Genomic DNA, 21350 nt, shown 5'->3' with positions numbered 1-21350 from the left:
TCGAAAGAAACAATGGTTACTGGGATAAATAAGTAAGTGTTTTTAAAGTTTTGTTTGGAGCACAGATATGTGTATCTGATTTTATGATACTAGAGGGAGAATGGGCATAGCTAAGGGAAGACTACAAAATATTCAGCTTTTTTGGAGGCCAGGTAATAAGGTTTCCATCAACCTGCTATGGCTTCAGGATAGTAAGCAGCTTTTGTTATCAAGTGTGGATCAGCAGCTCTGCTTGACTTAAAATGAGTGACGCAGCTGTTGGGAAGCAGAAAGTGGTGCTGGATTACACAGACAACCAAAACTAACACAAACACACACAGGCTTCCTGGTACGTAAATTATTTTTGAGGTTAAAGATCTCCTTTTACAGAATTTAGTATATAACAGATTAAAAAACCAAATTTCTTGACCTCCCAATATTAAATAACTAAATGTGCAAAAGAACCACCATTAAATAGGGCATCAAAAGCTATACATTTTCTATGAAATAATATATGCAGATTTTCAAAGCTGTGAAAATGCAATAAAGAGCACAACACATTTTGGTCACTTTATTAAATGATATTAAATAGTTTAAGTTTCAACTACTAAACAGCACTTTGAATGGTGAAAACACAGATAGTATTATTGTCATACTTGAATGCTTTTCTTTAAAAACACAATTCCAGTCCTTATATATATTACAAAACAGCCTTAAAGGAAGAAGTGACATCTTTTCTACAGTACTTAAGATACTCAATACAGAACTGAAAAGCAGTCTAACAGAAACAAAGGCAAGTCTTCACAGCTGTATGATTTCAGCAGCCAAAGCTGGATGATGGACCGAAACATTACTATACAACTGGGACAAAACATATACAATATCACAATACTAAGCAAAAACGCTTTACACCCAAAGAAATAAAACAGGTTACAAAGTATGGAGAATTTAGCAGGCAAAACTGTATTACAAGCAACATTTTAAATCGTCATTTTTTAAGCCATTGCAACTATTTAAAACATCTAAAACAAATATAAAAATGAGCCTTTTTAGTATCTTATTGACATGATTTTGTCTTTAAATATTTGTTAAAGCTTGATGTTATACTCAAAGTACATATTATGCAGCTAAAATGTCAAGTGAGAAGAGTGTATGCAAAGTGGTCCAAGTTTTATTTCAAACTCTCTTATTCCAATTACTCCTTCTATGTATTATTCTTTAAGTCATAGTTTCATCCATGGTGAAAAAGGTTTAGAAGTTTGCCTAAAATTTTCACATCTATGTCTTTGAGCAAGTAATTAGACCATGTTGAAAGTTCCCAGGTCTAATAAATCAGGTTTAAAGTATTCTGGACTTGTAGAAATACCAACTGATAACAGTTGGCCAGAGTGTACTGTCTTCAAATATGTGTCTCATAAATCTTGTCTTTTTCATTTCTCCTAAAGTAAGTACACATCTCCCCCCACCCCCTGCCAATTAAATAAATTTGATTATATGGCTGTCATACTATCCAAATATATAGAATTTGTTAGTGATAATTCATCATGGGGAGGTGGGGGGTGGATCCACCAAACCTCACAAATTCTGCATCACAAACTTAGTGCTCTTGGATGTTTTACTACTAGTTCTTTTCAAGATAAAAATGGAAATCTCTTAATCATCCAAACATCTCAAAACAGTTTTAGCTAATGTTAAACTGATTCTAATCCAGTGATACATAGAGCAAATCAATCCTCCACCCAGCTTTCTTTTTTCTGGAATTCCTTAGGTGTTTCCACTACCTGTTACATCATCATCTCAAAAATGTCTTTGCCATGTTGAATTGACTCCCATAGTCAAACAATCTTTTTAAGAAACTCATGCAACCAAATTGTACATGAATAAACTTATAGGTTATTTTTTCAGGCCATGATTAAGAAAACAACATGTAATGATTTTCTAGCTAGTAAAACCTAATGAAAGGGTATTTGATGCATTAATTTTGATCAGAAAATTGCCTCACAGAAAAAAAAAATCAAACTTTGAGACATAATTTAAGAAAACGTAGGGAAGTTGGGGAAAAGAACATGATGATGAAGAAGAGCATAGAAGCCAGTGATTCGTATCTTTAAGAGGAATTAATTCACAATACTGACAGTACTGCGAATTGTTAAAGCACATTCCTCATGTGAACTTAAAGTCAGCAATGGTTCTGCCATTTTGATGTTGTTTATAAAACAGGGTGCGAATCTAACAACCACAACATCATCCTTAACCTCTTAAAATGCTAGAACTTGATTTTGTTAGATCACATCCCACTGCCAGCAACAGGATGAAGCACTAGCACTGGCACCAAGCATTTAAGAGATGTGCTTTATATTAGTGCCAGGAGAGAGAAAATTCATGTGTGGAAGATAATCCACAACCCTGAAATTTTACCAGTAATTATTTCAGCACATATAACTGAAAATAAAAAACGGCAGAAAGACTAAAGAAGAAACAGGAATTCTCTTCTTAGGCTGTACTTAAGGCTGTTTATATAATGCTAAGATAACTGCAAGACTCCTCCAAGTTTTAGAGCAGTAGTATTTAAGAATATTGCACACAATTATGTGTCAAAGATAACCCTTAGTTTCTAACTTTCAGTCACAGAGATGATATGGCAGGAGCCCACTTTCAGACTTCAGTCAAAAGAAGATTAAAACCATTTCAATCACTTTAATCAAGAAATGGATTAAGTATAAAAGTATTTAATAACTTGAGGAATCAACTCTGAGAACTCAGCTGTGTGTTTTTATATGTAAAGAATAAACATATAAATCTGTATTCTTTCTTAAATTTATCAATTTTATGGTCGCTAAAAGCAGGCATAAAAATTTAGAGAGGAAATCTGTGGAGTAATTACTGTTATGGAAGAACTTGTTTTCACTGAAAACAATTTGAAATATCTTCTGTACTCAATGTGTGTAAGAAGATTCTAGGCAACATCACTGACAAATGTCAGGAAGAAATGGTACGCCCTATTAAAAAAATTAATGTGGAAGATTGGCATTTAAGGGGACCAAACTATTTATACAGTTGAGTTCTGTTAAGTCATTGATTCCTAAAAAAATAAAAGATCTTTCTATGATTTTAACAATCCTTTAAGCTTTTAGTGCAAAATCACATTGATTTCCCTTGGGAAGGTCCTGGATTTTTGCTTCTCATTGGGGGTGGTGCACGCTGTAATGGAGGTGGCTGCATACCACCAGCCACTGACTGATACATTCCTCTCATATCAATCTGCTGGTAGTTAGAAGGATTCATGATTAAATTTGGAGGCTTTGGCATCATGAGGTGACCTAGTGTTGCTTGTTGATAAGTCATTTGTTGCTGTTGCTGCTGATTGTACTGCTGCTGGAGCCTTCGGTTCATAAGTATTCGCTGAACACAGCTGATTAACTAAAGAGAGAAAAGGGAGCTGTTACAAGTGCATGACCTGTCTCAAAGAGGCAAGTATCAAGTTTTGAGTTAAAATCAATTTGTTAAGGGGGGACCATACCAAAAGGAAAACACATTATTATTATCACCATTACTAATTTGATGGCATTCACAGGACCATTACTGTAGAAACCAGTTAGTAACACCATTTAGGGATAAATTCTCTTAATGACTTGACTATTGTATTGCAAGCAGCATTTAGGTTAGTTGCCATAGTAACCTGTTCCCGCACTGTGATTAGTCTCAAGTATTAGTTACAGCACTTTTTGTCAAGTCTCTCTTCTTTGTCATTCTTTTGAATATTTCACATGATGACAGACAAATAAACATTTTTAGTGACAAACACCAAAGAGAAAAAGCACTTGCAGTGGGAATAATTCTTGTCTGGAATGTCTCAAATTTCCTAAGAAAATTTAAAACCACATAATTCTATAGTGCTTTCTAAGTAAAATTCATGCCACAGAAATTGATTCCCTAGTGTCCAGAGCTGAAATTTTCCAATGCAAGTAGATGGCTGGCAAACGACTGCTGGGAAAGATGATCAAGGATCCTGGAACATGCCAGTCTTTTTATTTTTTAAATTTTTTTAACAAAGTAATATTTTACTTTTATTGTGATAAAATATGCTAGCCTTTCAAAGAATAACATAATTTAGGTCAATAATGTTGTAATAATTGTACGGTGCCAGGTGGGTACTAGATTTATCGGGGGGAATCACTTCATAAATTATATAAATGTCTAACCACTAAGCTGTACACCTGAAACCAATGTAAAGTAATATTGAAGGTCAACTATAATTGAAAAATAAAATAACATAATTTAGTAGAAACCTGTGTCATATATCAGCTATAGGCCACTCTTTACTCTCAAATTAAATATATTAAAAAGTATACTTATTTTGGGAAGTTGTTTAAAAATGGTAAATGTGGTAAAAAGTCTAGCAGAAATTCCTTTTGAGATGTTCAGGACATATAAAAAATAAAATTATATGGAAGAGATCATATATAAACTTCAAGGGGACCCATTTGGGAAGATATTGCTCTTTTTAACAAAAGATATTACCTTTACTTGACATTACTAGGTTTTTTGACAAAATTTCTTCTGGAAATAACCAATGACCATCCATCCATTCCTATGAGGGATGGTTATTGACACAGGTCACACAAACCCACTATTATAAATTCAATAAAATTAAACACAACTGAGAGATAGTCAGAATTCTTACCATCTGTTGTTTTGTCAACACGTCATTGTAGATTGCTTCTCTTCGTTTAACATCAAGCTCCTGGCTGGCTTGTCTACTTAATGCTAATGCCTGTACTTGGGCCTCTGAGAGATTCATGTTTTCCTTCCACTAAAAGAAAAAAATTCTATGTACTCCTTATTGCAGTAAAATAATTAAAGTACTTGAAGATATTCAGAATTTTTAAAGTTTTTCCCCCCTTTTTCCTTTAGTCTTTTTAAAGGAAACAATGATGTAAAAGCAGAGTACTATGTTGTTCACTGTTATACAAGGGTTGGATATCTCTGGAATGAAACTATTTGGATTTAATTTGTGCAATTGGTAATTAAAATATGTTTATGTAAAACAATGCATACATTTCTTTGATTGATTTCCCAATTCTCAGATTTCAACCATTTCTCCTGTCAACATCCAGGTAAAATTGTTGACTTATGCTTGGAACTATTATCCAGTCTACTATAATAGTATTTTACTATTACAAGTTAAATTATAAGAATTATGTTATTTTCCCACAGAAGTAGTGAAGCAAATGACAATTAAAAATTAAAATAAATGGTGGGGGGAAGTGCATAAATTGCAAGCTGAAGTAAAACAACTGCCGATTAACTTACTACAGCTGAAATTATATCTTCAAGAGGCTGAATCCTCACTGCTGTCACACTGTTTGTTGCTTCCACAACTTTTTCTCTTCCTTGATTAATGAGGTCCTAGAAGAATGCAAGAAATAAGTTATACAGGGTATATAAAAGACAGCATAGTTTTAAAGTACAGGGATCCTTCCTCTTGCCAATTTATAGCACTTGGTTTTAAAACTCTTTAAGTAATTGAAAAGAACAGCAAACTTCAGCATCAATAAAGTGGAATAAAACTCATCAATGAGGGTCTTGTTAGGAAGATAAAAGTTTGGTTTTTATTGCGCCAATAATTCAATAATTCAAATGACTCCATAAGTACATTTTAAAAAGGAAGCCACAGATTCAATTAAGTTATTAAATTATTGGTATAATAAAGCAAAATTTTTCCTATTTAATTCATAATGGATTCTAGTTTTAAATCACTTACTTCATAATACTGGGCATTATATACTTAATGTTGCATCTACATGGCATTAGAATGTAAATCAGTGTGTGTCTTTATCCTACTCTCAAACTTTAAGCAAGCAATTTGTTTATTCAAAATATTTTATAACTGAACAAAGCGCTATTTCCCTAGCCAGTCAGCTGCCCTATTGTTCCTTAATTAAAATAATTCAAACTACATTAATTTAAGGCCTGATTCCCTTGTGCTCTGAATAAATCACATTTTACTACACTATGCTGGTTCAGAAAGGTCAACAAATAAAAGAAAAATTTCTTAGTCTATTCGGAGGTAATCTTTTGGAGAATGTGATATTCCTGCATAGGGAACCCTCAACAACAGGGCACTTGAAATTGCCTTTAATTCAAGTTAAACTACTTTTGTACTTCACAACTTACCTCCAGCTGTTGATTACTCATTGCTGACAGGGCTCCCAAATTGAAAGGAATATAAGGAGTTTGAGAGTTGAAACTGACAGGGGGTAAATTGGTCCCAGTTGGTATGTTGAAACGCATGGTCAGTCCCTAAAAACAAAAAAATTATGCACTTCCACACTGTGATTTAAGACTTGAAATTCTACATCACCTACTGGTTTAGAAAAGAATCCACATTCTCAGATCTAGGAAATTATTAACACTCTTCCACACACAAACAAAACACCCTTTTCACCCGAAACCAAGATCTTATTACATGGAAAGCTTTAACCCCTAAAGGTATGTATACTCTTTTTCTGATAATTCCCACAGAATGGGGCAACTGAGAGAATTATGATGAGACTCCTAACATCACATTAACGTTAAAGAAGTTTGGTACAATGAGTTAGGATTCAGGTATTAGGATAAGATTTCCTATGCTCAGGCATATTTTTGCTCAAGTGGGTTGGTGTTTAAAACAGATAAGGAACTATTTTAAATACTCGTAAAGTTGCTGCTGGAGATTGACATTAACGTTTAAGAACAGAATATTTTTGTGTTGTGATACATATTCTGTCAAAACTTAGATTCTATAGTATACATGCTGCATTAACTCCTAACTACAAACTCTAAGCTCCTGTATGTCTGTTATTGCAGTGAGGGTGTTGAAGGGAGTTAAGTGATGCTAAATATATACCTTCCCACTAATCTCTCAATTCAGCAAGTGCTAAGCAGAAATGGGGTTACCACTCTTTAAGTGGAAAATATTTTCTTCTCTCTTCCCACCCTACCAACCAAAGGTAGCCAAAGCCTGTAAACAGACTCTCGTATCCAGGGTCTCTGTTTCTGAAGACTCACCTGTTCCAAATATGACCCGTTTCTTTCTCACTGTTCTTTCAAATGACTAACCAAAACAAAAATCAAAAAGCATTTCAAATTAACTACCTTCTTCTCTGCTTCATACTCAGCCCAAGCTGCTTTTCTTTCTTCTTCAGTCAACTCTTCTTCTTCTTTGTGGTCCAAAAGAGAATCATGTTCATGATATCCTACAATGTGTTCTTTATGTATTTGAAGAAGTTCTGCAAGTATGGTGTCCTGTTTAGAGGGGTTGAAATAACAGAATTATTTTCTCCCTCTGGATCATATCTAGTCTATTGTTAGACTAGAAACTGGCTGTTATACATATTTCTGGTATATATGATAAATTACGTAGAAAAGTTACTATACATGCAACACCAGCCTCTTATGTAAGAATTTCATTTATATTGCATGCTTTAGGCAATTCTTTAATGACTACTTTCCAGCTTTCAAGGTTTTTTTTCTCTCGCACTTTTTTTCTCATTTTTTCATATGTATTTTGTTTTGTGCTTAGTTCTAAATTAATAAGTATGCTTAAATCAGAAATTACATTGGATGTACTAAAAATCATGGCTATGGCTATTCCTGTTTATACATATTTAATAGTTTTATTTTCACAATCACTGTATCTACCAACCACTATACTAACAAAAACCAAATCTAAATTAAACTGCTACAGGACAGTTTAACTGTAACATAGTCTTTATATTTCAATTGTAGGAAACTCAGAAATAAATTACACTGTAAGGACCCGTGGATCAAATTTAAACTGATATACAATGTTAATCAATTTATTATCATAGGTTTTTTTTTTTCAATTTCATGGTGTCTGAAGTCATTCTTTTAAAGTTAAAAAAATCAAAATCTTAAAAATTGGGATCATTTATATACTCAGTAAGAACACCAAACTTCTACTCTGTGTATTATGATTATGAGAGAGACACAAAGAGAGATTGGGGGTGGGTTAAAGTGAACGACAGATATGTTACTTGCTAATATAAAATTAAAATATTCACAAGCTGTTTATTAAGAAATCACAGATGAAAACCTGAATATTTAAAAGGCAAATTAATTCATTCCACAAAAGGATTTTTCATAACTTGTAATAGCAACCTCCCTTAGAACATGCTTTCTAAATTGAATGTGAATTTAGTGACGGAACATAAATAATTACTGGTCAAAGGAAGGTATGGAAAGGTATTTAGCACATTAAATTAAATTTGTATCTAGTAATTCTTAATGCTTCCATACATTTTAGCATAGACAAAGCCCACATTTATGAAGAATCTTGTCTTTATATCTTAAATCATACCTAGGATATAGGGTCCAACACAATGGTAGGAACTCAAATGTCTTAAATAACTCAAGATGAAAAATTTAAATCATGAGGCCCTAAGTTTTTTTTCTGTACAATAAATGCTGACACTAATTCCAAATATTCTGATATTTGATACCATGTAAACAACTTTTTATCTTGCTACCTCAATAAACACCTGAAGTAATGACTTCATAATTTCATGAAAGAAAATGAACTGGTCTTCTTAATGGATACTGCTGTTGAGATTTTAGAATTCATTTTGACATGCATGTGCTATTACTTTTGTTAAAAACAGAAAACATTAAAAGACCGTACAAATGAGAGGACGCAAGAAAGTCTACTGATGGAATACACAGACACTAACAGGTTTGGTTCCTTTAAAATGTTAACTAGATATTTCTCTCCTACACCAGTGTAGAAATCTGCCACCAAAGCTGACTTCTCTGGCCTATGCCATATAGAACAGGTTTATAATCACTAGGTAGATCTCCAAAGTTCAGAGTTACTGACTAGGCAGGCAGGGCGATAGGCTAGTTTGAATTAAATTCTACTAAAAACTAATGCTTCTTTAGATATGTGACTCCCACGCTCACACCCCAAGAATAACTTGAGAGGTATATAATAAAACCAGATACCAATGACTAATATTTTCAGCAAGTGACCATGTCAAATACAGTTAGAAAAGCCAGCTGTTCTCCAAAATATCAAATAAATTACAAGGTAGAAATATTCTATGGATAGTCCTTAATTTTACTTCTGTTTGGCAATAGTGATGCTCTTCCTTAACCATCGTCAAAAATTACTTCATTTCTCTAAGAAAGCAACCTAAGGGAAAGACCAAGAGAACTGTGCTAGGAACTTAATTTTCAGCTAGGCTACTGATTCTCCCTTAACACTGGATAATAACTTAGTCTAGCTATGACAGTAAGTAAATATAGATGAAATACTCTCCACTCACATGTGTAACAGGGTGACTGAGAAGAGCAGAAACAAATGAAACACTCAATTCATTGGAAATAAACACTATGCCAATTAAGTGTAGTGTTTATTTCTCAATTATAAACACCATGATTCATAAATTACTTTTTTATGGTTAGAGAAAGCCTTTCCAGAAATGAATGTATGCAATGTACATATGCACATGCACACACTCATACCACGTTTCCCTGAAAATAAGACCTAACCAGAAAATAAGCCCTAGCATGATTTTTCAGGATGACATCCCCTGAACACAAGACCTAATGTATCTTTTGGAGCAAAACTTAATATAAGACCCGGTGTCTTATTTTTGGGGAAATACGGTATATACCCTTTTAAAAATGTCTGAGATGTAAGAGAGCTTTATCAAGTTAGTGCTTAGCATCCTATAATTTAAAAGTCCAAATTTATCATCTTAGAATTGGTAGAAACTGATGTCCAGAGAGGCAAAGTAACTTTTCCCCCATCACACAACTAAGGATTAGCTGGGACTAGAAGTTAAATTTCCTGACTCCTACCTAGTGATCATTCTATCACACTATAAAGAATGACTGTTTTCTTTTTCTTAAAATTAAAGTTTATTGGGGTGACAACAGTTAAGAAAGTTACATAGGTTTCAGGTGTACAATTCTATAATACATCATCGATATATCACATTGTGTGTTCACCACCCAGAGCCAGTTCTCCTTCCAGGATGACTGTTGTCTTGTAACATAGTTCTTCCATTTCCCAGATCTATTCTCTTAGATAAAAAAAGATAATCCCCTGAAGGATTCGAAGGGAGAAACCTAAGTAGGTCTATTTCTTTAACTTTTAACACTTTTGTACTTTTTGAAGTTTTTTTAAAACAAGCATATGTTAATTTTTAATAAAATAATATATGAAAACTGAAACAAACACAATTACCAGACACAAACTTGTGGAAGGCCAGTTCATGCTTAGCCTAAACCAGGCATGAACTTTTTTACCATTTTTATCTTCAGGAGATATTCATTTTAGCAGGGGTTTCCAAACTGCGGCCCACGGGCCAACTGTGGCCCGCAATCCATTTTTAATTGGCCCGCAGCAAATTCCAAAAATATATGTAGTTTACTTAAATAAACCAAGTGAGGCAATACGTACTTCACGTCGAGTGAGTGGCCCGGCTGTTTGTGTATTTTACCGCATATGGCCCTTGGTGAAAAACGCTGAAAAATGTTTGGACACCCCTGATTTTAGTAATCCCATTTCTCAAACCTTTTTAAGGTCTTCTCCCCACCAATTCCAGATTTGAGATCTACCCTACCTAGTCAAACATGATTACCTAATTAAGGTCAGATTATATACAGTAGAGGTTCAGCTTTACCCATGCAGTATCTTTCCTTTTTTACCCACAGTCAATTAAAATGCCAACAAGTCAGGAAAAGTGCATGTGACTTCGTTTTGTATCACTAAAATATCACCTCTCTCCTAACATCAAATCAAAAAAACATTCATATTCCTTCGACTAGCTATGACACTCCCTTTTCAAAGAAATTAACCTTTAATGGAAACCATGCTAATAGCCTATTATAAAACCTAGAGATAACTATGTAACATTTGTTGTATATTCTTTCACATACTTACACACACTTTTACAAAAAAAAAAAATGGGATTGTACTATACCATTTTGAAAACTAGTTTTCTGCCTTAGTATCTTTCCATGGACATCATTTTACGTTAAATTTAACCTTCATCATTTTTAATGGCTGCAAGGTATTATATAGATACACTTTATCATCTATTTAATTTTTTTCTTAAGAGTTTATTAACACATTTAGGCTGCTTTCAGTTTTTAATTACTACCAAATCTACAATGAAACAGGTTAATGGATAAATTTTAATGTACTTCAATTAATGCACAATAATTATGCCAATACTCAAGGACTTAGACAAATGTTTATCATGTTCATTTTAACAAAGAAAAGTTAGCTGACTTTTATTGGAACAAGATTCATTTACACAGAAATCTTTCTTTCCTCCAGTGCTTTGTGAGACACAAGTAAGAGAAAGACGATACAGGATTTCTGAAACAAATGGTTGATATTTCTCCTCTTTTAAACTGACTGCAGTATACTATCAATACAAGAAACAGATGATGAAATTGAGATGGCAAAAAAGTATTTGTGGGGCAGCTGGATGACTCAGTTGGTTAGAGTGCAAGTTCTTAACAGTAAGGTTGCCAGTTCAATTCCCGCAAGGGATGGTGAGCTACAACTAAGATTGAAAACGGCGACTGGACTTGGAGCTGGGCTGTGCCCTCCACAACTAGATTGAAGGACAACGACTTGGAGCTGATGGGCCCTGGAGAAACACACTGTTCCCCAATATTCCCTAATAAAAAATTTTTTAAAAAAGTATTTGTAACAGGATCCTCCAAATATTTCTTTGGGAAAAACAGTTTTGCAAAGTATAGAGCGAGTTATAAAAGTTAATAAAGAAAAATTTCATCCCAATATACAACACAATCGGTGGAGTGGTTTTTTTTTGTTTTTTTCCTATTGAAGCATACATTTATATTAGTTGCTATAGTAACACTATTATTGAAAACAATACTGGAACAGAATCTATAATCACTAGGCCAACAGTCATCAAAATGAGGTTTAAATTACATCCAAATGTGTACCTTTACTTTTCTTTGTCTAAACTTTATTTTTCCTTAAATAAGTGAGAAAGCTTACAAGCTGGGAAAAGCATGGTTTATATTCTAGCTAACAACCTAAATTAGTTTAAGCTTTAAAAATGACTAGTTCAATTAATAAAACAAAGTTAATGATAAATTAAAACTTGAAGTTAATTTATTTAGAAGTTTAAAGTATTTGGCAAGCTGACAAAAATTCCCATCTAATTAATTCTGAAATTTAACCTTGAAAATAAAATTTTTAAAAAACAATCAAGGCTTTGCCTGGGGGCGGGGGTGGAGGTTTGCCATGTTTCAAAATATTTTGCTTTCCATCACTTTGAATTTGAGTTTTCTAATATCTGGAAATAAAATGTCACTAGACTACTTAAGTGCCACAGGACCCATTCAAAAAGCTATGAAAAAATTCCTTTTATTACTTAAGTAAGTCTAGATTCTTAGTAAAAAAAAAAAAAAAAAAATCCTGGTGAATAAAGTTTCTGCTTTCAAAATTGAACACTGTTTCTTCGAAAAATGCAGTGGAAAAAATACAGTGTATTTGATAAGTAACTACAGAGCTATTGAGTGAAATTCACATACCACCTCATATCAGATTTTCAGGTCAAGAGGATATAACCTTTGCCAAGGAGCATTTATAAATATATCCAGATCCCCAAATTGTAGATATGAATAAGATAGTGACAACTGCAGACCTTATCACTTTCAAGGAAAGAAAAGGCAGGCCTGCCAAACTGACTTTGGTGGAGGGTAAAAGCCAGAGGCTCCTTTGATAAGAATGTTTTCTATTCAATTTAACATTTAAAGAACTAGATATTATACTTAGCATTTAACCTTTACAAATTAATTATCCATTACAATTACTGTAATACTTGAGACAAGCCAGTCACTGTGAAGTAAAGAGTATATCATTCTAGATTTTATATTGATTGCAGTAACTTTTTAGAGGTTATATACCTTTTCAAGTAGAGCCTGAATTGGAACTGAATTCTCATGCTATACAATCTGGACTTCCCCTTATCTCTACATTTCAGAAACAGTGGTGCATCCTCTAACTCAACTATAAGCATGCTATAAAAAGGACATAGAAGACATACACAATAGGAATGAAAGCAACTACTTAGCAGTTCAAACTACATCTTAAAGAAAACATTAAAAGGTAAAATGGTAAAAAAATGATATAAATAAGGTTATATAGTGATTCTTATATTGACCAAATCTCTCCCACAATTTATATTCCTTTAAAGGTCCGAACTATTACATTTGATGTAAAAAGCTTGGTCATGGAAACATCAGTAATTGAAGAGACAGAAGTGTGGCATTTGCCTACTTAATTCCCCTAAAAGCGTAACAGCTTCAATTTTCCACTGCTCCTACTCCTAGGAATGCTACAAGACATATTTGAGTCAGCCAACTAAACCAACCAAGTAACACACTGTAGGATATTAAGATACAGATACTGTGACACTCAAGTACCTATATTCAGGATCACTGATCACTCCAACATGTTAGTTATGTCCTTCTCAGCTCCCCTAAATGAAAATGGAAAAGAGTGAACGGACACACATATAGCCTTGCTTCCCAGGTTTCTCTATACAACAATTTCATGACCAGACTGCTTAAGTTGTAAAGACCAATATAATTTTGCTGGAGTCAACTGATTTGGTAAAAAGAAGACCTGTATCAGCCTTCTGCATTTCAGAGGAAAGTTTAATGGCAGAATTTAGTTTAAATGAAAAAAATATACAGGTATATTTATAACTGTGTAAATTAAGAGGCTTTATTTGTAGTGGTTAACATCACAGGCTCTGGCATACTGCTATCCAAAAGAACTCTGGGAAATGATGGAAGTGTTCTATGTCCGCGCTGTCCAATATGGTAGTTACTAGCCACATGTGGCTACTGAGCACCTGAAAATGTGACTAGTGTGACTGAAGAACTAAAATTTTAATTTAATTTCATTTCAATTAATTTCAATGGAAATAAATTTCAATGGAAATAACTACTGGCTCTTTATTGGACAGTACAGGTCTAGAGTCTTACTGGGTTTAAATCCCAGTTCTAACACTTACCAACCCTATGTCCTCGAGTTATCTCCCTGAAACTCAATTTCCTGGTCTGTAAAACGGGCCTAATAAGTATCTACTTCACAGGATTACTGTACAGATTAAATATTACACATGAAGTGCTTAGCACAAGGCCTGGTTTACCAATGACCTTTGCACTACTAAATCTAATGGTCAATTCTCACACCTGACCCTATCCATCCACCAGTAATATCTGACAGAATTTAATCCCTCTCTTCTGATGGTGAACTAACTGGGAGAACTCTACTGGTGTTTACCACTTTCTCTTACTTCCAACCTTTTCCAAAGATCTAAAGCAGACTCTCACTTTAAAAAAAAAAACAAAAACAAAAACAATATATTCCCATACAGAGAGAGGGGTTTTATACCTTAACTGAATTTTTCTAGTGAAAAATTCAGGAAGGAAATGTTTGATAGGACAAATTATCTGACATCAGAATTGTCCTAGAAAATCCTAGATATATGGCCATCATAGTTACAGAAGGACCAATAAGTCATTACATGTCCTGTGAATGTATATACACATGTTAAACATTTTAGCTGATGCTTAAAGGATAAATCTCATTATCTAACATTAAAGCATGATAAGTCTGAGCAATTTATTTGTGAGGGTCAAGTCAATTTGTTGCTCTTATTTTACCAGAGATTGAGACAAAGAGAGCAAGTGATTTGTTAGTAAAATATTGTATGTTTATGTAATGATAAAGGCCTTGTTTGACTTTTTTCCTTCTCTTTTTGAACCCTAACTTTGGTTCTTAATAGTTGGGCCATCTCCCAGAGCGTAGTCCCTTACTTCAAAGGGACAATATCACCTGTAATTCATATGGTTATTGTAAGGATGAGATAATGCATTTACAGGAACAAGCAAAAGCACTCAATATGTATGGCTTCTTTTTCCTCATACCTTGCTTTATCCTGTGTTTTTTTTTTTAAATATTAATCTCCTTTTACACATCATCTGTAAACCATTCTTGCCACAAATATTTGCCATGAATCTAATTAAGCCTTTGGATCTAATTTCGTTTATAGAATATATAAGATAGAAGTTCAAACACACCATCAGGAAATAAACAAATCCGGAATGGAGGGGAGGTGACTGCACTAAATTAAAAAAAAATTAACGAAGAGACACAATAACCGAATGCAATGTGTGTACCTTGAGTGGATCCTGATTTGAACAAAGCACCTATAAAAGACATTGGTGTAATCTGAATATGGCTGTGATATTAGATGACGTTAGGGAATTAAGAAGCTATTAATTTTATGGTATTGTGGTTATATAAGAAACATCTTCACCAAAGACGTTTTAATATGTAATATTACTATATTCATATTTATGCCAATGCAATCACAAATTATGATTTAAGAAAAAATTTTTCTGTAGGAAAGGGCCCACAAAAGTCATAATGCTGCCCTGGCTGTATCAGTAAGCATGTGTTTTTGCTACATATATCAGAAAACCCACTCTCAATGGCTTCAGCAGTGACAATGTCTAATTTCCCTATATGAAGAAGTTCAGCATTAGGGTGGCCTCTATGGTCAGCAGACTGAGTGCCGTCAAAGACAAAGACCCCTTCAGGCTTTCCACTCCTCCATCCTTGCTGTTGGCTCCATCCTCAGCTCTTAGCACAATAGCTACAGCAGTTCTAAGACATATCCAGACTTGACAACATTCCCCTAAAGAAGAGACTGTGACTTCCAGTGGCTAGCTCCTAGGAGTGAGGAAAACTTTCCCAGAAGCCCCCCAGCAAATGTTCCCTTAGTCTCAATGGACAGGACCAGAGCATATCCCTATTTCTAAACCAATTACAGGTAAGAAGAATGGAATTAATATAATAGGCTCAAACTAATCACCCAGGGTGCAACAGAGATTACAGAGTCAACCATAACACCTTCTCTAGAAGTTTTCCTCCAGGAGGTAGGAACTGAAGCCAAAAGCTCACCCAGGGAGTGTTCAGAGGGAGAAGCACAGAGAATGTAGGAGCTTCAACATCACCAACATCTACTGAGGGATAAAGGAATGGATTTTCAATCAGTTATGGTTTCTGCTACAGATGGGCTTCCTGTCAGTGGAAGAGACGCACCATTAAACAGTTACAAATGGACGGGAACTGTCATTGGGGTCAGTACAGGGCCTGTGAGAGCAGACTGGGTTGGAGTCCCAGTTGTATATTAATAACTGGGTGACTGGGCAGGTTACTTAAGCTCTCTGCATCAGTGTCCTGTCTATAAGGTACCCTATACACAGTAAATATCAAATAAATACAGCTGTTATTGTTTTAAAAATGTCTTTATATTTCAGAGATTTATACTGAAATATTTATAAGTGAAATATAATCTTGTAACTTAAAATATTTCATAAAGGAAGTAAATGTGGTAAAATATTATCAATTACTAAAATCTAGGTGATGGGTATATGAGTATTCGTTCTATTTTTCTGGTTTGAAAATTTTCAAAATAGGAAAAAAATTAACCATTTTTTTTCATATTTTCTTGGCGATAAGGGAGACAGACAACACTAGATTATGTGGCAGAATTCTGAGATAGCCCAAAGTCTAAAAGACTGGTCAGTACCCTTTTTACCTCTAGTTAGCTCTATATTTTAATATTTCAAAACAGTTTTCTAAAGCTGGGATCTGTATCCAAGTCACCTCCATATAGATTTTTTTAAAGCTAAATTGAATATATAACTTGCATGTTAACACTGTTCTAAGAACTTCACATGGAATATCTAATTTTCATAACTCTATGAAGTACATACTATTATTATCCCCATACTACTGATGAAATTTCTAAGACTAGGAATCAGTGTGGGCTGCTGGCTCTCTCCTTCACAATCAATCTGCAGAAACTAAAGACGGGAAAAGGAAACATAAATTCTAGGAACTTATACACACACACACACACACACACACACGGCATCCCTGGGGTGATGACAAACTGGCACCATATGCAATCTGAAGCAGAGTTATGAAAAACATGTGCCAAAAATTCAGATTGTGCATGATAAGTATACTTAAGGAAACAAGGGAAAATATCAATATGAAATTAAAAAAAATTATCTAAGAGTCAAAATGAAATACTAGGGATAAAAATTATCCCTGAAATAAATAACTCAATGGATAGTATAAATAGCAGGAGAACTGAAGAATAACTTAATGAGTTAGGACATCAGATTGAGGCACTCTTCCAGAAGACAGAAGGAAAGGCTAAAGAAATAGGAAATGCAAAAGAAAAGCTAGAAGATACAGAAGCTAAAAGCAGAAGGGCAAGCATTTAGTAACAACAGTCTCAAAAGGAGATGAAAATAAAAAAGGAGAGGGTGAGATTTTTGAAGAATAACAGACATAAATTCTCAGAATTATAGATCAAGAAACTGAGGCACAGATTAGTGCAATAACTTGACTAAGGTCAAGATTCAAACCGAGGTGGGCCTGAGGGCTCCTGCTTCCAATCATTTGGCTATACCGATTCAGGGCTGAAGATCAATAGGTACGGCATCAAAAGTAATGAAGGAGGACTGGGACCAGCTTTGCCACCCTAGAATTTTGCAGTAACTAAAGGATGAAATCAATACTCTCCAATATTACATACATTGATAACATTGAAAATGCCTTTCCATAAACCCACAGTATTAATTAAGAAGAAAGTGTGAGGATGTGGAAAAAAGGGAACCCTTGTGCACTGTTAATGGGAATAAAAATTGGTACAGCCACTATGGAAAACAGTATGGAGGTTCCTCAAAATCATTAAAAACAGATCTACCATATGACCCAGCAATTCCACTTCTGGGTATTTATCGAAAGGAAAAAAACACTAAGTTGAAAAGATATCTGCACCCCCATGTTCATCACATTTATTTGCAATAGCCAAGACATGGAAATAACCTAAGTGTCTACTGACGGATGAATGGGTAAAGACAATTAGACACACACACACACACACACACACACCATGGAATATAATTCAGCCAAGAACATGGATGGACCTTGAGGGTATTATGCTAAGTGAAGTCAGATTGGGAAAGACAAATACTGTATGATCTCACTTATATGTGGAATCTAAAAAATACTGAATTTACAGAAACAGAGTAGACTACTGAGGGTGTATGTGTGAAATGGGGAGATGTTTGTCAAAGGGAACAAGCTTTCAGTTATAAGACGAGTAAGTCCCGGTGATATAATGTACATCATGGTGACTGTAGTTAATAACACTGTATTGCATATTTGAAAGTTGCTGAGAGAGTAGATCTTAGAAGTTCTCATCACAAGAAAAAAATCTGTAACTATATGTGGTGATGGATGTTAACTAGATTACTGTGGTGATCATTTCATAATATATACATAGATAGAATCATTATGTTATACACCTTAAACGAATGTAATGTTACATGTCAATTATGTCGCAATAAAAAAAGTTAGAAATAAAAAAGAAGTGTGAAGTCATATCAAAGGAGAGTGCCTCAATCTACTTCATCCACAAGTTTCATCATGTAACATATTAATGTCAGCACAATAGTGTAATGGTTAAAGAGTATGGGCTCTGGAGTCATGGCACTGAAATCAAATGTAGGTGCCACCACTTCTCTATGCCATAATTTCATTATCTATAAAATAGAAATAAACTGCACCAGTTTTGTAAGGTGGCTATAAGAATTAAATGATTGAAAGCTAGTAAACCCTTGGTACAGTGCCTAGCATAAAAAACATTCAGTAAATGTTAGTAACTGCTCATTATTATTAATTCAAAGATTTAGCTGATAATGATTATAAAGGCAAATCATGCTACTACATACCTTGTACCCACAACAATGGTGGACCTCGTTAAAATAAATTCCCCACACCCACCCCCAAATTCATGCACTACATCTTGGATGAAGCCAGGAATCTGCATTTTTATCAAGTTGCAGGTTAGTCTAAGAACTACACATAAGAAAAAATTCTATTTTAAAGGCATGTCAACCATTTACTTACAACAGCAAGCTCGTAATTTTAGGACAAAAATTCATTTGTTCACATATCACAATTTTATTGAATACTTGCTATGTGCTAGGTATCATGCCAGGTGCTGTGGATACAGTGATGAAGATACAGTGACACAATCCTTGCCCTCATAGGCTAGTAGGAAGCTTATAATGTAGAGAGAACAGATGCATCTTTTAATTTGTCTATTAAGCCAAAAATGTTCCCACCACTTAATTCATTTAATCAATAAGCATTTACTAAATACAAGCTTGGTACGTTAATTTGAGAAGTTCCATGAGCTGCTTCATACCCTCCCTAATGAAATCTTGCATTCCACCTGCAATTCTGTCAGCAAGGAGGCGTCACATATGTTGATGTTTCCATTAGCAGTGATTTGAAAGAGGTTTCCAGGGTTAGGGAGTCTGCTATTTAGGGGCATTACTGACACCACGGTCTCCTTAACCCAAATGTTCCCCCTAAAATACTTTGTGACTTTGGCTCCTTAATGGTTTCTCTTGTGTTATAAAGTGATTCAATCAAAACAAGATGCAAAGCAGCACTTTAAATAAAGGATGGTCAGTCTATTAACAAGTTTTTACACTGTAGTTTGTGGAGGGACACTAGAAACATGTCTTCACTTTTAAGAATTACTACAGAAGTATCAGCTGGCTATAAGGTAGACAATCTTCTAAAACTGTATATATTACTTAAGGAAAAAAAATCCTTGAATGTTAGAAAGGTTAACAGTTCATAGTCAAATGTATGCTACCATCACTCAAAATGATTAGCAGTATCCAGTAATTAAATATTATTATATTCCTTCTTGATTATAATTGATTTCCAGGGGAATTCAAGCCTCAAATACCTGTCTCTTATGCAACCTAGCTGAGATTACTGCCTCTGGCCCCTAAATGTTTTCAGTCTTCTCCTGATCTGTGATATGTCAAGCTTAATCTTCTAGGATTAGAACCTCACATGACTCCTGTGAAATTTCAAAAATTTAAGTACACAGATTTCAGAGAAATGAACTGAGTATATAATGGCAATATTAGTAAAAATTATGTAAACAAAATTGCAGCTAACATTTGAGCACTTACTATGTGCGAGGAAATGTGCTTTACATGGATCATCTCCTTTGTTAAGTAGGTCCTACTATCTTCTTATTGAGAGAAGTGAGGCTTGAAAAGCTTATGTGGCTTGCCTAAGATTACACCCTAAAAAGTGTGCTTGGTATGTTACCTGGAAAAGGGTAACCTTTTTACTTGGCACCAACCACCACAGCAAACACTGAATAAGAGAATTTTCATAACCTACAAAGAAATGTATTATGATTTCTGGTGCTCCAGTCTTATTAAGATGAATAAGTCAATAATAATAATTTTTATGCCAGTGAATACAAATATAGAAACAACTTGTTTTAAGAGGCAGAGAAGTGGGAGACAATGACATCAAACCTCATATATGCTCACAATGATCCAAAATCTATGGGAGGGAAAATTCATAGCAATGCAGGCGTACCTAAAAAATCTCAAATCAGCAGTCTATCTTTACACCTAAGGGAACTGGAAAAAGAACAGCAAACAAAGCCCAAAGTGAGTAGAAGGAGGGAAATAATAAAGATCAGAGAGGAATTAAACGAAATAGACTAATTTTATACACACACACAAGATCAATGAAACCGAGAGCTGGTTTTTTGAAAAGATAAACAAAACTAACAAAACTTTAACCAGACTCATCAAGAAAAAAAAAAAAGAGGACCCAAATAAATGAAATCAAAAGAAAGAGGAGAAGTGACAACCGATACCACAGAAATACAAAAAATTTTAAGAAAATACTATGAGCAACAATATGCCGACAAATTGGACAATCTGGAAAAGAAAGGATAATTTCTTAGAAGCATACAATTTTCCAAGGTTGAACCAAGAAGAAACAGAAAATTTGAAGGTACTGATTGCTACCAACAAAACTGAATCACTAATCAACAAGCTCCCAAGAAACAAAAGTCCTTGAAGAGATGGCTTCACAGGTGAATTTTACCAAACATTCAATAAAGAGTTAACACATATTCTCATCAAACTATTCTACAAAATCCAAGAGGAGGGAAGTCTCCCAAGTTAATTTTATGAGGCCACCATTACCCTGATTCCAAAACTAGGCAAAGACATTACAAAACTATAGGCCAATATCCCTAATGAACATAGATGCAAAAATCTTCAGAAAACTATTAGCAAACTGAAGGAAGGAACCAAGAGGGCGCAGTAGGTAAATGCTGTGCTTAACCTTCTCTCACAACCACATCAAAATTATAACTAATCTA

General features: G+C 34.3%; 1 protein-coding gene across 8 annotated transcripts in view; it reads right to left on the bottom strand.

Annotated features, from left to right (window-relative positions):
* Positions 1-322: 322 nt before the first annotated feature.
* ATRX (ATRX chromatin remodeler) overlaps positions 323-21350 on the bottom strand; it is a 263444-nt gene continuing 242416 nt past the window's right edge. For 7 of the 8 annotated variants that reach the window (XM_033104061.1, XM_033104070.1, XM_033104101.1 and 4 more), the window contains 5 exons: positions 7117-7266; positions 6157-6282; positions 5293-5388; positions 4664-4792; positions 323-3399 (listed from right to left, as the gene is read on the bottom strand). In XM_033104061.1, coding sequence (XP_032959952.1) covers positions 3121-3399; positions 4664-4792; positions 5293-5388; positions 6157-6282; positions 7117-7266 — 780 coding nt within the window. In that variant the 3' untranslated portion in view covers positions 323-3120. The remainder of the gene's footprint in view (positions 3400-4663; positions 4793-5292; positions 5389-6156; positions 6283-7116; positions 7267-21350) is intronic. The other variant, XM_033104091.1, reaches the window with a different exon arrangement.

Source organism: Rhinolophus ferrumequinum, chromosome X (genome assembly GCF_004115265.2).
Source record: "Rhinolophus ferrumequinum isolate MPI-CBG mRhiFer1 chromosome X, mRhiFer1_v1.p, whole genome shotgun sequence".
Lineage (NCBI taxonomy): Eukaryota > Metazoa > Chordata > Mammalia > Chiroptera > Rhinolophidae > Rhinolophus > Rhinolophus ferrumequinum.
This window is presented reverse-complemented; position numbering and strand designations above follow the sequence as displayed.